Here is a 14,327-nt window from a genome sequence, read left to right as displayed (position 1 = left end):
TTTTGTTCTTGTCTATGCATAATGTATAAATAAAGTTGCTACTAAAAATAAAACATGCTCAGTGCATCCACCAATAAAATGTCAGACTCCAGATTGGTTTGCAGTTATGTATTCATTCAGTGTCACGATGACACTGAGAAAGACTCAGGAGCTTTCTGCAGAGAGAATATGTTTTGCAAGAAACTTTTTCTTTTCTTAATTTTGTTGGTTGTTTATTTTGAGATGTTTTCCTTCCTCTGTTGTTCAGACGGCTCCTCCATCTCCTGGCCTCCACAGCTTGTGGACGGAGCCCCCGCCTGCTCCGACTGGCACCCCCAACAACATGAGTCAATACTTTGATCTCTACGATGTAAAGGAGTCTTCTTACCACACCTTCATATCCCGCTTGGACTTACACATATGCAACGATAGTTCTTCAATGGATGAAGGTTTGTTGGGAAGAACTCACCATGTGCTAAAAGTACCAGCGTGCATAAATTCTCCTATAACCCTTACATTTAAGTAAACTGCTTAGTATTTTATGTGGTGGTGGTTTTAACGGTAATGTGATATTGCACAGATGAGCCTCCTCCGGGCTTGCAGGGTGCGATGCAGCTGACCTTCAGGAAGCTGGGTTTTGATTACTACCCCATCCACAGACCTGGTGAGTGTGATGACTGCGACCATAATTTAACTGCAGCTTACCCTGAGACTCTGCACTTGACTGACTGAAACCACAGCGTCCAGTTAAGAGTGGCTGTTAGGAGGATTACTATTCAAGCAGACTAATGGCTTGAGAGAGTGTGCCCTGGGCCATTAGTCTTTGTGAAATTCCTGAATTGCTCCAAGCCCTTTATGGTCAATTAAACAAAGTTTTAAAAAAGCTTTTATTTTAGATTACAGACTTTTGAATACACAGTTTCTATTCTGTATATCCACATGTTTGGATTATGACTCCTTTGCTTTTCTATATTTTACTGGGTTGTAGACTTGCATCAAGAGATCTAATTAAGTTTTAAATGGTTAAATACCTTATTTAGGTAAAGCATGACTTCCAACATTTTAGCCATCAATTGCCATTTTGGTTTGTTTATTTTTCATATATTTTAATCCAGTAATTGTTATAATCATTTGCAGACTGAAGCAGGTAATAATTTAAAACTATTCTTAAGAGATTGCTGAATCAGAGCTGCTTTTCCATCTTTCTCCAACACAGCTGATGGATGTCGACACTGGGAGCGTCACAGTGGAGCCATGGAGGCTCAGGCCCAGTGGGCTGGGAAACTGCTGCAGGAGTACCACAGGAGAGTGGAGGCCTCTGGGTTACCAGGGCCACACTCTGAGGTGCCCCGGCCAACCAAAGACTCTCCTGCCAAGGCAGGCCAAGGTAGGAATCAATGTAAAGGTTTGAATTTTCATTAATCCTCATTGCTGAACATAGAGACAAACATATACAATGACTAATGGTTTGATTACAGTTCAAACTTAAAATCCACTTTCTAAAATTTGGTTGGAGATGGATCTGTTGGCATCTTTAAGACACTGATAGTAAATAGTCTGGAAAATGCTATAACAAACATATGTCAAAAAGTCCATCTCCATGGCAACTGAGGAAACTCCACCAGCTGCGGGAGACTGCGTGATATGATTGAAAGCGATGAAAAAGGGAAGTGGACTTAAAATTGTGCTTATATTGAATCTGCATAGCTACAATCAAATGCCAGAAAAACAACTAAGATGCTGTAAACACCACAATATAAATAACAACTGTTGCACAGTGGTGATTAGACACCACGACATACAAATCTACATATGGTTCTCTAAGAATAACATTTTTATGATTTGTAATCTGTAAAATCAGTCTATTCTCTTATGCTTGTGCAGAAGCGAGTTATTTTCAGTGTTTACTCTCCTGTGTACATGACTCAGATGGACAGTCTGACAAAGAACAGACGACCGCCAGGAACACTGCTCCGACAGGGTCATCACTGAAGAGGCTGCGATCGAGCTGCGTAATTGTCAGAATGGATGACGTGGACATACACCAGGCAAGCCTTTATCATCAGCTGATTTGATTTACCTGCCTTAACAGAAGCTTTACTGTTCAATAAAAGGCGGTTATCTACCGTGGATCATACCACAGAGAACAGATCAGCAACTCCTGTAAAATTGTATCTTAAAGAATTAACTCAAAAAGTGATTGAATGATTCCCAGACGTGACCATCAGGTCCCCACTGTGGATTACATTAATGACAGTATACAGTAGATTACATGAGTGGGCGCTGAAAATAGTTCTGTGACAATAGTGTATCTGAACCTTTAACACTAAATATACTGCAGATATGAAATCTCCAATTTCAAAAATATTAAAACCATGTCACACAGTTGCCGTGGACATTTTTAAGATGGAGAGAGATGGACAGTCTGCTCTTCCTACTAACGTTCACTCCACAGTTAGCTAGCCTGCTGAAAGTAGTCGCATGTGCTGCAGTGTGAACATCACTTGTGTGTGAGATTATCAGCCTTGAAGCATCTGCATGACAGATCTTATGGAGGGAACAGATCAAAGTCCTCAGCCATTCAGTCTGTTTGATCAGGAGCTGATTTTACATATTAATGTGATGATGTGTAAATATTTGGCATCAAATCACCCTTTTAACCAAAGACTACTTATTGGTGTTGCTTTACTAAAACCCATCCAAGACGGAGAAACCCCCCTTCTATTAGAGTTACTCCCTGGGGCACTTTCTGCATTTTCACTTTTCAATTCATGAAACTTTCGGGTTTATTTCCAGTAAAAAACACTTGTAGTTCCTCATTTGTCAGAACAAGAGACTCTCAGGGGAAATTCTGTATATGTGGACACCACCCCCACTTTATGACAGGAAGTCACTGATGTTTTAGCTCTGGTTAGTGCAGCATATTTTTACTTTTGTTAAGAAATTGATTTATTGTGTCTCAAATCCCATATTCAGATATTTCCACCACTGTTTCTATCCTCTGCCCCTCAACCTGCAGGTGTCTACCAGGGGCCGACAGAACAAGAAGACCCAGTCTTTATTATCCTGTAATCGTAAAGCACTGCGTTTGCCAGACAGCGTACCAGCAATTCATCTGCAGTTCACTGAGTACTACTTTCCTGACAACCCAAGTCTCTCAGGTTTCAACTTATCTTTTTGTTTATGAGACAGTTATGAGAAATGTGTCTGTTTTACTCACATTCTTTGGAACTATTTTCGTCAGAGGACACTTATTGTGTTATATTTCAAAACAGATGTGTGCTTCTGCTTTAATACATGACAGAAGGCTTTAAAACTAGTCACCACCTACATATTTATTTTGGATATGTTAAAGCTATTTTTACTTTCTTGTGTGATTGGTTGTGTCCTATGTTTATAATTTATGATCTCCTGCCTTCTTTTGTTCCAGTGCCCACCTCAAACCTGTATGCCCAGTTAAACAGCCTGCAGCTGTGTGTGGACCCAGCCAGTGTGCTGTGGATCAATCTGTTTTCCAGGGGTCTGCTGCACACGCTGGACCAGGTCAAAGCTTTCTACCATTTGCAAGACAGTAGCAAGGCTGAAGAGCATGTAGACGTCCGCATGGATGCAGTTCAGCTTAAGGTGGAGTTTGTAGTATGTGTTTATTTTTTTATTTTTTTTAGTATTTGTTGCAAAAAATCTTTAAAAGTAATGTCATTTTTTGTTTTGTAGTTGATCGTTCCCTTGGATTCTTCCATACTGGACCATCCAGAGCGTCCACAGTCTCTATGCATTACTGTTCCCCAGATGGTTCTTAGCAACACTCGCCTCTGTCCCCATGGCTCTAAAGCTGACCTCCACACCATCTATGACAAGTTTGCCAGCTGCTCTTTGTTCCAACCCGAATCACGCTGCTCTTACCCCAGAGACCTTAGTGCCTTCCACCCCATCCCATCCTCCTTCCTACATCACTCTCAAGAGACGGAGCCCCAACCTCTAGATGGAAAGCAGTTACGATCCCAGGACGTCTGGTCCCTCAGTCTGTCCCGTGTAACCCTGGGTTTTGATGGAGCTCGGCGATTCCCCAAAGGCAGGACCCAGCCTTTTGTCGAGCCCTTTGCCGTGTCTGTGTGGATGTGTCAGCCTGCTGCCTTTAAAAACGGTTCATCGTCTTCCTCCTCCAGTCCCAGCAGAGCCCACCAGCATTCTCCAGAACAGGAAGAGGCTTCGCTTGCCTCTATCCACTTCCTGGTTCACACCATCACTCCAGTGAAATTGTGGCTCAACCACTACCAGTATGTAGCACTGCTGAGAATGAAGGATTCCATGGCTCGGTTGGGGGCAGAGTTGGGCCGGGATCTGCGAGATGTTAAACAGGCTCGTGGCCAGAAGACAAACAAACCTGCTTCTGTTTGCGTTGCCCTTGTGGTGGACTCAGCAGAACTAGGTCTCCTGTTGCCACCAGTCAGCTCAGAGCCAGAGGAAGAGGTCCCCCACACTCCAGAAACAGACAGCATGACAGACTCTGATATTTCTCCGATTCATCACTCAGCAGAGTTGGTCCTGGAGGACAGTGGGTTGGAAAACGGCATCTCCTCCGTCACTGCGTTTGATCAGGATGAACACGACGGCGTGGTGGAGGAGGCGTGTGAGGCTGTGGAGGAGGGGGCGGAGCAGGACGGTTTGAAAACACAAGTGGACACTGCTGTCCTCTCACCTCCCCTGACACCTGGACACTCCCCTGCCCTCTCCCGTGAGCCGTCCACCTTTAGCCTGGAGGGAGAGCTGTCAAGCGCCATTAACGTCACCAAGGATGCGACTAAAGATGCCATCAGTGCCTCGCTGGACCTGACAAAAGGGGCATTTTCAATAACAAAAGATGCATTTAGCATCCTGAGTCGTGGCTCCGGGATGAGCAAACTGTTCAGTCCACAGGCAAAGTAAGTGCTAATGCTCTCCTGCTGGGCTGTTGGTAACAACAATAACATTGTTTGTGTGCTTGGACCCCTACTGTGCACTGCATGCTTTCACTGGCTGTCCCTTAACCACTGTGTGTTATTTGTGTCTTCATAGGGAACAGGTCCAGCGTTCGGAGGAGTCCTCCCCCTCGTTGGCTGCCAGCCTGCGTCACCAATCCATGAAGCAGTCGCCTTCCCAGCATTCCTTTGATAGTGCAATCTTGGAGGGCAGCCTACCTGATGAAAATCATGTGGATAGTGATGTCAGCGAAAATTTTGTTATTCTCATGGACTCAGGTACTTGAAAGTTTCCAGAACAAATTCTCTCCGTATCTCAGGTGACACCAACTGATGCTTTGTATTTTGTTTCCAGAGTCAGGTGTGGAGTCCATGCGTCCCAACAACACTCCAGCAGGCAGCCGGGGAAGCCCCGCCCCAGGGACAGAGGGAGGTTCCTCAGCTGACCTCAGCAGCTCCCTGTCCCAAAGTACTGAGGACGTGTCTCAGGACATGGTGGGTTAAGATTCTACTATAAAGATCTATACAAATAAATGATTAATTGATTACTTTCATGAATAGATTGAGTTCAACATTGAAGTTCTTTTATGTGCCTGAACAAATAATATCTCAAAGAGTAATCAATTACAGTGTGACTTCATTGTGCTGTTGTTACAGTCCTCGGTGTTGTTACTGATCATGAGTGGAGCGGCATGTACCATGGAAGTAAAGGGAGAAAACCAAGTTTTGGCTGTTGAAGCCCAGAATCTGAGCCCTGTGCAGATGGGTACCGTCAGGGTGTCTGACGTGCTGACTGGACTCATACAAGGTAAACTGGTTATTGTAGACATCATATTCTACAATATTCTACATTTAATCTTAAAAAACATTGCTGTATATTCTCTCAACTAAAAAAAGAAAACCTGCAGTAACTGGTTGCAGCGTTACGTTTTCACACAAATGCATCTTTTCCTTTGTTTCTGCAGCTCCAGATGGACCAGTCCAGAAAAAGGACAAGCGAGGTAGCAGCACGTCTCCAGTGTTGCGCATGCGAGCAGAAATGGGTCCGTCTGCAGCCCGACACTCTTCTCTGGCTGAGTCTCTGGGATTCCTGGATATGAGAGTTCAAAACTGTCAGGCAGAGCTGTTAGCCTCCACGGTGACTAACATTGGGCCTTTCCTCGAAGACGAATTCAGTGTTGATGGTCAACCGATGAAGTTACACATGAGCAACATCACCATCACTATGAAGGTTGGTTCTTGATAATGTTTGGATTTGGGGTCAAGCTAAATTCAGATGTTTGTAGAAAATGCATTTTACATCTAGGTTAAATATTTTACATGATTGGATGTAAACATGTTTTTCTCCACTGAACTGAACAACCTCAACCATTGTTTTGTTGTTTGTTGTAGCTCATCCTGGTTTTTAAAAGTAAATGAAATTGAATCTGTGCACAGACTCTTGGAGTAAAAAAGCATGAAGCAGTAATGGGCAGCCAATGTTGATTTATGTGGTGATATGTGAATTACCAGGATCCCTTTTTCTTTGTTTTTTAGGATGATGGCCCTAGAAACTATCCCACAGCCCCTCAACCTGTCCCAGCCACTTTCATCGTAGATCAGCTTCTCCTGGAGCGCAGTGACGATGGCATCATGAGGCTTAAAGGTCGGCAAGAAAAGACTCATTATTTTTTATTTTCATTTTGCTCACCATAACAAAACGCTCGTCAGGTTTGTGAACCTTGAAGTCACACGTTCTCAGGCTTAGAGCATCTGTATCATAGTCACAGAGTGATGAACAGAAAGTGATAGTCACAGTTTCTTTTTTAATTAAATCCTTAGCAGGTGCTCCTGTGGCTGGACCAGACAACACAGACACTTCCTGTGCTGTTCAACAGAAGAAAGAGGTAGGAGAAAACTAAACCAACAAAATACAACTATATACTTCTGTGCATCTGCTTAGTGTATCTGCAGCAGTGAGCCACAGACAAGGTTTTATAAATAATTAGAACATGAATACTGTGGAGGTTGTTTTTGTGGATATATTGTTTTATTTTATCTGATAGTGCTTTAAAAAAAACCTAAGCATTACAGTCCCAGTTGGAGTTTTACTATTAAGTTAATTTTGAGATGCACTTCCCAAAGAGTCACTCAATATGTTTTAATATTTGTGGAACAAAGATTGATCTGAAAATGAAACAACAATTTAGATGGTAAAGTATATTTCACAACCACACACAAAAAAGATTATGCAAAGACATATGCAGCAAGGCATGACCTGCAAAGCTGAGGCCACATTCTCAAAGAGTCAATATGGTCACTTATGATAAACCTGAGGACAGGACCTTGGTGTTAACAGTGCAGCGGTCGTGTCTGTAGCACTGTCACGGTTTTTGCATCAAATGAAAATAAGGAAAATTTTAGTTTTAGTAATTTTTTATTAGATTTCAGGTGTGGAGTCAACGTAAAGCTTCCAGGAAACCTTGATAACAAGCAACAGTGAAGTCAACTGAAGCTTTGTAGGGCTCTGTGTTGTTCTTTAGAACTTAAAAGTCAAACTGTCAAACTGTTTGAGTTTGATTCCTTCAGATTAGTTTCAGATATATGTCTTAATTACAGCTGTTTACTGATGTCTGGTCTCTGGTCAGCTCTAAGATACACACAGCAGAGGTGTTGAATATCTCTGTATACAAGATTGTGTAATGGTATCGTAATTACACCTGCTGCTGTCTATCAGAATCTGATATCTGCCCTCTTGGCGTGTAGCACGTAGGCAGCGCCTCCATTACCTGCAGCTGAAACTAACCGATTCAATAATCCTGCGCTTACAGAGACAAACTCTGGAGTCACAGCTCTCTGATGCCCAGGCTGTCCTCACCCAGGCCCTCAATGACAGAGAGCGCCTCCTTCTGGAAGTCAGAAAGTATGACCCCACGTTTACTCTCTGACCCGTGAGCCAGTGATCATCAGTGCTCCTGCTGTCTGACTGTGATCAGATGTATCGGGAGGAAGGTCAGGAAACATGAAGACTCACGTAAAGACGATGTCAGGGCACAAGTCATGTTTGAGAAGAAAATGAACGTTGAGGCTTTGGATCACATCTCATTCTATTATCATGCAACTCATGAGATTACAAGAGCCCTTATAACAACTACTTAAAGCTAGTGGACTAACTTATAGGTACATTATTGTGGTTATTTCTCATTCAAATTAGTGTGGACAGTAAACTCAGTGTGTGGTTTCAGTGTTTGTCACAAAGCATGCAAGAGTAAATATCATTAAGCTTTAATCCTCTCCACTTTAATATTAGTGTTACGAAGTTGTTGAGTCAGGCACAAGCCAAAACCTCCTCTTCACATGACACTGCCAGACAGCCGCCAGTTGCTCCTTCTACAAAAAACACATAACTGTCAAGCATGCTTTGTGAACAGTGCTAATTTACACATAGCACATTTACAGATAGTCATAACTAAGTGATGTAGAGTTCCTCAGTTTGAGTGTAACATACAATAGATCCATGTTTTATTTCTTTTCTTTTAAAAGTATTATAACAAGATATCACCTGTTGTTGATGTGATTTAATAGGTAGGGAAATCAATGCACTTTTTAATTTAATACAAAAGAAGAAGCATTACGACATTGCTTTCGTAGAGCGAGGGATGTTTCACAGTTAGTACCTGCGTTCTTTTAACACCAGTTGTCACACAAACATATCAAGTTCTCGTTGTTCTGAGAAAGCAGGTCGAATCATTCCCCAGTGTTATTTTATTCTCCGAGTTGTGAAATGTTTATCATTTTTCTTTTGTACTGTGAAACGGCGTCTCTGTGGGTGAGCGTCCACTCAAAAGACGACACGCCTTTCATTCTCCCCCCCCCCGGGCTCTGGAGAGCAGGTTGCACGGTACCTTCAGTATTGTAACTGGTTTTCACTCTCTGCTGTTAGAGGTTTGGGATTTTACCAGCAAACCAGAGATAGAATACTTGACCCTCGTTAAACTTGTTTTTGTAGCTTGCCAGGAAACAAGTCAGACTGCTTGTGTTATTACCTCTGTACACATTGATCCTGTTGAGTGATCAGACATGATCCACTTAGAACTCACTGTGTTTGTTGGTTTACATGTGTATTTATTTAGATTTGTGTTTTTGTACGACCAGATTGACGACAGTGTATTGAAGCCATATCAATCACAGAAAGTGACATTTAAAAAAGCTACGGTACTGCTCACACTCACAGTTTTATGTATGTTATCAAACCCACAACAAAAACCTATATTTCACAGTGTTAAATCTCAAATTTTGGTACAAATGTTATTGTTAAATCAGTTGTTCAGTGTTTTTTCCCTTTCAGGAGGTACTTTGTCCGATTTGAAGCTGTTTCATCCACAGTTCATGTCAGTGTCTCATTCTGTACCCTGGAGACCTCTGGTGGCTGTGTTTCACCACAGCACTGCTCATTCTAACTTCATTAGTATTCATAATTCTTTTTTTAATCTGTGGTTGCCTTGCAAGCTATGAATGATGTTTTTCCATTCTTAAGGAGGAATGTAAAATATTGAAGCAATAGAAAGACAGATAGTTTTAACCAAAAACATGACAACGAACAGTAACACTACACGTTTGACGTTTAATACTTAAATCAAAGAAAATCAATTTACTCGTCTGTTAGGCTTTAGTGTTGTTCCCCCTCAATCTGTCGGTGTAACAAGGCAGTCATTCTGCCCTTTAACCTCAGTGTCACTTGTAGTTGTGATCTTCTTCTCAGCTCTTGGTGTTTTATGTTTTTGCATGGCCTCAGTAAACAAAGATGTGGTGGTACGAAACTGAACGTCCCATTCTGGATGCAACATATGTAGCTGTAGAGTTTCTCTCTCCTCTGTCAGGCCTCAGTGTAACATAGCTTCCCTGATCTGCAGATAAACTGGTGCTCTGATAACTGCTGACTTCCTTTTGCACTCCAGAGCAAGCCTGGGTTTCCATGACAACTCAACCCTAACCCAGTGTGCCATTAAAAAATAAAATAAAAAGGGAGATGGACAGAGGGTGAAGCAGGACTCACTTCAGGGTGTTTCTCTCTCCAGATGCATGTGCTGAAGTCGTGTATGTTGTATATGCCTTGTGAATTACTTGCACTTGTGTAGTAACTTCACTGGAGATTGCACTTGTTTTAATGTAAATCACTTCAGAGGATTGCAGCGGACTCCTTGTGATATCTTCCAGAGTGGCGCAGATGTCGCAGCCCCTGTGGACAGTATTTTTTTGTCATTTATGTAGAATTACATTGAATTTTGTATCGTCTTTACCACTTCATCGAGACTGATATAAAACTGGTTCTGTGAACCAAAGTATGTGGAACATATTTTAAAACAGTGACAGAATAAATGAATTGCTGAACACTCTTCAGTTGTGCCTTTGTGATTTAATAGATTACGCAATTCTTCAGAGGTATAAAACATGGTCTGTTCAAACTGTCGTTACAGTCATTGAACTAGTACTGGAGGAGTTAGTGTCACATATTTCCAAATAAAACCTAATGTCCTCCTCACGCTCACAGATTGGAAATTAACAAGAGACAAAGGTTCACCACTGATGCAATCTTATGTGTGACCATGTGTCCAAAGTTCACTGAGTCATAAAGAATAACTATGGCACCAAAACAAAACATTACTACTTTTCAAGGAAAAACTATTTACAACCATAATACATGAATATAATTTTATAAAATTTAAATGTAATTATGCTTTGACAACAAGAGGTGAATGGCAGGTTTACTCTGCTGCTGCGTTCACCATTCTTCAGAGCTGCAGTCAACACTGAGCTAGAGTTATCAGCCACTGGTCGGCTGCAGCATCGTTAACGTGGTTTCCCGTGACCGGATTTTGACATGTGATGGCCCAACGTTTTCATCGCAGCTGATCCTCTGTCTCCATGATCCCCAAACAATGTCAAACTCTGGTGCCTCAGTGAAAGAGAATGTTCTTATACTTGGTGTTGGGAATCTGATCTCGGCTCTTCAACCTCCTCACTGCTTCCCTCATATGTTTGGGCTGAAGAGGTGGTGTATCTCCCCACTTCTCACAAACATCCAATGCTGTGAGGACAAAGAAAAACGACATGACAATGAAAATTGTTCACTCTGGGAAATAGTTCAAATAAAGTCAGCTTATTTAAATATATATTTAAAATTATTTTGTCTGAACAATCTTTGTAAGTCGGCCACTCACCTTCCTCAACAATTTCCCCAGCAAAAACCTTTGAAATACCAGACATGGCAATCACTACATTCTGAGACACCGATGATCCTGTTATGGATTGGATCAGCTGAAAGAAAAAGAATTATAGCTGTTATAAGCAGCAGGGTGCCGGGCATTTAGGGGAAGAATATTTCCTGATGCATTTTGCTTGAACAGACATGAGCAGAGTTAAGAACCAGGATTTGAACTCACAACTTCAGACATTGAGGGCAGGTCGTGACCTCGATGAGATGCCTGCCGGCTGAGATTACTACACTCATGATGTAACTTCACACTGTGACTAAAGGCAGTCTGCAGCATCGCAGTCTACTACTACTGGAAACAATTCAGTATTCTAGATATAATGGATCATTCCTGTTCTTCATCTAGATAGTATAGAGATGTCTGTGATTTATTTTCACAAAGTGAAACCTGTTGAGTGCTATAGGTGACATGATGATGAATTTCAGAACATTTTCAAAAACTTCTGAAGTTTTTCTGAGTTAATCTGATAATGAGTCATAATAATAATGAGTTAGTAAAATTATTTCATAAATTAAGAACAATGTGTCAATGTTTTTAACAGCATACCCTTTTGATAGCAGCCTTGGGGAAGGCCGAGCGTCTGTACATCTCATAGCGATTCAGCTGCTCCTCAGAAAAGGACGAAACCAGAACCCTTAGAAAAACAGGAGGAGCAGAATGTGATGGTGAAGTTTAGCAAAAAGAAGCTTGTTCAAATTTCAAGAATTAGAAGAATGTTCTGCTCAGTTAAAATGTTGATCTTACTGCATCTTCTGTATTTCATCCTCATCAACCTTGAGACGTTTCTCCTTCTTCTTCTCTGGTTCCACCTTCAGTCTTTTGGAAGAAGGCTGGCCGGAGGTTCCTTCCTCCTCATCTTCTCCAGCTGCTGTTTCCTTCACAGAGGAAGATGAAATTATTTATAGCTACTTAAAACAAGGGGATGACATTTGTGAAACCACACACACACACACACACACCCCACACCTAATTAGCCTTTTTGTTTGTTCATTCATTAAAAATGTTTGGTATGGCTGCTTGTACTAAAGCAACATCTAACAAGTAAGATGTTTACATTGTGTTTAGCTAATTGTGTTGAATGGGAAATTAGATAATTATTGTTTATCTAACTCAGGATATAAAGAATGTTGTCATTTCAATACTTACAATGAGATAATGTAGTACTAGTACTAGTAGTAGTAGTAGTAGTAGTAGTAGTGTTCTTTTATTGGAACCATTCTAGCATCATATTGACACTAGTGTGAACAAATGTGTCTTAAGGTGGTGTGAAGCTATTTAGTAATAAGAGGAAGGGTCCACAGGTGTTTTAATATGAAATCCATTTCTTCCTCTGGTGATAAGAGAAACGAAGCAGCACAACTCACAGCTTTAACCTCCTGTTTGGACTGATCTTGCGAGGACGACTCTTTGCTTTCATGCGCGGGTTTTGCTGCATCTTCGGTTTCTTCTGCTTTAGAATGATCCTCTGCGGCAGAAGTTGTTCTCTCAGGTTTGTCATCAGATTTGATACGTGCAGGGTCCGCCATGATGCAGCTTCACTTTCTGTGAAATGACAACGACATGGATGATAAATCACTAGTTTGACAAAGGATAAGATTTAAGTTTAACTTCAGTGCCCAGCTCAAGTCTCAACAAACGTTGCACGACATGTTTACAAACTCCCAACGAACAAATAGTTTGAGAGCTGGTGTTAATTGTGACATTTATATATAAAACCTCTGGATGAACATCTAAAAGATGCACCTACCGTCTCTGCAGCCAGGCGTCAACAAAGCATTAGCGACAACCAAGCTAACAGTGGAGCTAAGCTAACACTACCTCGGTGATTGGCGCTAGTTAGCGAAACACATTTAGTTTACGCAGTTTAACGCTTTAAAACATACACACAAATACACGCGACTCTTCTGTGAACACCGCAAATTCACTACAAGCACAGACTAAGCCTGGGAGCACCGGTGGCAACGAAAATGCTAACTTTCGTTAGCATGTACCCTTAACTTCCGCTTCCGCTTTGTAAGAACTTTATTAACACCAAGCAGGCACAACGAGAACTACTTGTGCCAAATACGTGAAAAATAAACACTAAACAAGAAACGTACAGTTTATTTCTGCTATAATCTAGTAAAACAATCGTGTGCATACATTTGCATCACACTACATATTAAACTTTTACAGTTTTCCTCGATGTTTTCCGTTAATTTTCCTGATAAACTGTTAATTGTCACCTGATAACATGTGATGAAATGTCCCAGTTTACACTCATGTGTAAATCTGAAGAGCTAAATTATTTTTTATTTCCCTCATTGCTTACTACCATGTTAATTAAGTGACTGCATTTTTTTTTAAAGAATACATTCAAACTTCAAGTTTAATAATAATGATGATGACGTAGGTGAGTGACACAAAGTTAAAGAGATTAGGTTTTGGAAATGTGGAAAGTAGGAGTGGTGGTAGAACAGATCTGTAAAGAGCTGGATGGGTGCAGGAGCGTCTATGGAGCACAGGCACCATTTTACTTTCACCCATCCAGCTGGTGTGTGCAGCAGCTCGGGCTCGTGTGTGAGTGAGAGAGTGTGTGTGTGAGTGTGTGTGTGTGTGGAGGGTTTGAGGTTTGAGCAGAACGAAGAAAGGGCAGTTTCAAGGAAGTGACGGACGAGGCGCAGCGGACTGGTCAGAGGAAGTTTACTCGATGCTGGTTCCGTGTGGCTGAACCAAACTTTTCTCCCCGGCAGCTCCAGCGGCAGCGGAGGCGGCACCGTGGACCGGGACTCACGGATCCAGCGGCGGCAGCTCCAGCTCCAGCTCCAGCAGCAGCCGTGAGGAATAACTTGACATCGGGATCGCAGAGGAATTTTACTCCCGCAACCGACTCCCCCTCCTCCCCCCTTTCCCTTCTCCTTCTCTTCCCCGCGCCTCCTCCGGGTTCTTTTTTTTCCTTCTTCTCTCCGGGATCCGCGATGGGGAAGGAGCAGGAGCTCCTCGAAGCGGCGCGCACGGGGAACCTGGCCGCCGTGGAGAAGCTTTTATCCGGGAAGCGACAGTCAGCGGGCATCGGCGGCGGGTCGTCCGGCACCGGCGGAGGTGGCAACAGCGGCGGCCACGGAGCCTCCTCTCACACGCTCTCCAGTCTGCTCAG

General features: G+C 42.3%; 3 protein-coding genes across 33 annotated transcripts in view; 2 read left to right on the top strand and 1 right to left on the bottom strand.

Annotated features, from left to right (window-relative positions):
* bltp3a (bridge-like lipid transfer protein family member 3A) overlaps window positions 1-10,312 on the top strand; it is a 19,833-nt gene extending 9,521 nt beyond the window's left edge. For 3 of the 4 annotated variants that reach the window (XM_069527421.1, XM_069527422.1, XM_069527420.1), the window contains 14 exons: window positions 248-428; window positions 560-643; window positions 1,196-1,366; window positions 1,909-2,027; window positions 2,999-3,140; window positions 3,410-3,603; window positions 3,694-4,901; window positions 5,035-5,216; window positions 5,293-5,432; window positions 5,595-5,745; window positions 5,903-6,168; window positions 6,474-6,582; window positions 6,759-6,823; window positions 7,748-10,312. In XM_069527421.1, the coding sequence (XP_069383522.1) occupies window positions 248-428; window positions 560-643; window positions 1,196-1,366; window positions 1,909-2,027; window positions 2,999-3,140; window positions 3,410-3,603; window positions 3,694-4,901; window positions 5,035-5,216; window positions 5,293-5,432; window positions 5,595-5,745; window positions 5,903-6,168; window positions 6,474-6,582; window positions 6,759-6,823; window positions 7,748-7,864 (3,129 nt within the window). In that variant the 3' untranslated portion in view covers window positions 7,865-10,312. The remainder of the gene's footprint in view (window positions 1-247; window positions 429-559; window positions 644-1,195; window positions 1,367-1,908; window positions 2,028-2,998; window positions 3,141-3,409; window positions 3,604-3,693; window positions 4,902-5,034; window positions 5,217-5,292; window positions 5,433-5,594; window positions 5,746-5,902; window positions 6,169-6,473; window positions 6,583-6,758; window positions 6,824-7,747) is intronic. The other variant, XM_069527423.1, reaches the window with a different exon arrangement.
* Window positions 10,313-13,901, bottom strand: taf11 (TAF11 RNA polymerase II, TATA box binding protein (TBP)-associated factor). Of its 2 annotated transcripts, none has more exons than XM_069527453.1 (6): window positions 13,878-13,901; window positions 12,556-12,733; window positions 11,936-12,066; window positions 11,738-11,825; window positions 11,138-11,234; window positions 10,313-11,004 (listed from the first exon to the last, which is right to left on the bottom strand). In XM_069527453.1, the coding sequence occupies exons 2-6, from the start codon at window positions 12,715-12,717 to the stop codon at window positions 10,874-10,876; spliced, it is 609 nt and encodes a 202-aa protein (XP_069383554.1). In that variant the 5' UTR covers window positions 12,718-12,733; window positions 13,878-13,901; the 3' UTR covers window positions 10,313-10,873. The 2 variants fall into 2 exon arrangements, with proteins under 2 accessions (XP_069383554.1, XP_019951654.2); XM_020096095.2 differs by lacking the exon at window positions 13,878-13,901 and adding an exon at window positions 12,939-13,206.
* Window positions 13,751-14,327, top strand: part of LOC109635140 (ankyrin repeat and SAM domain-containing protein 1A) — a 57,856-nt gene continuing 57,279 nt past the window's right edge. For 18 of the 27 annotated variants that reach the window (XM_069527447.1, XM_069527445.1, XM_069527438.1 and 15 more), the window contains exon 1: window positions 13,775-14,327. In XM_069527447.1, coding sequence (XP_069383548.1) covers window positions 14,149-14,327 — 179 coding nt within the window. In that variant the 5' untranslated portion in view covers window positions 13,775-14,148. The other 9 variants (XM_069527451.1, XM_069527446.1, XM_069527450.1 and 6 more) reach the window with 2 other exon arrangements.

This window comes from Paralichthys olivaceus, chromosome 6 (genome assembly GCF_024713975.1).
Source record: "Paralichthys olivaceus isolate ysfri-2021 chromosome 6, ASM2471397v2, whole genome shotgun sequence".
Lineage (NCBI taxonomy): Eukaryota > Metazoa > Chordata > Actinopteri > Pleuronectiformes > Paralichthyidae > Paralichthys > Paralichthys olivaceus.
Note: the sequence above shows the minus strand (reverse complement) of the source record. Positions and strands in the feature narration are given on the sequence as shown.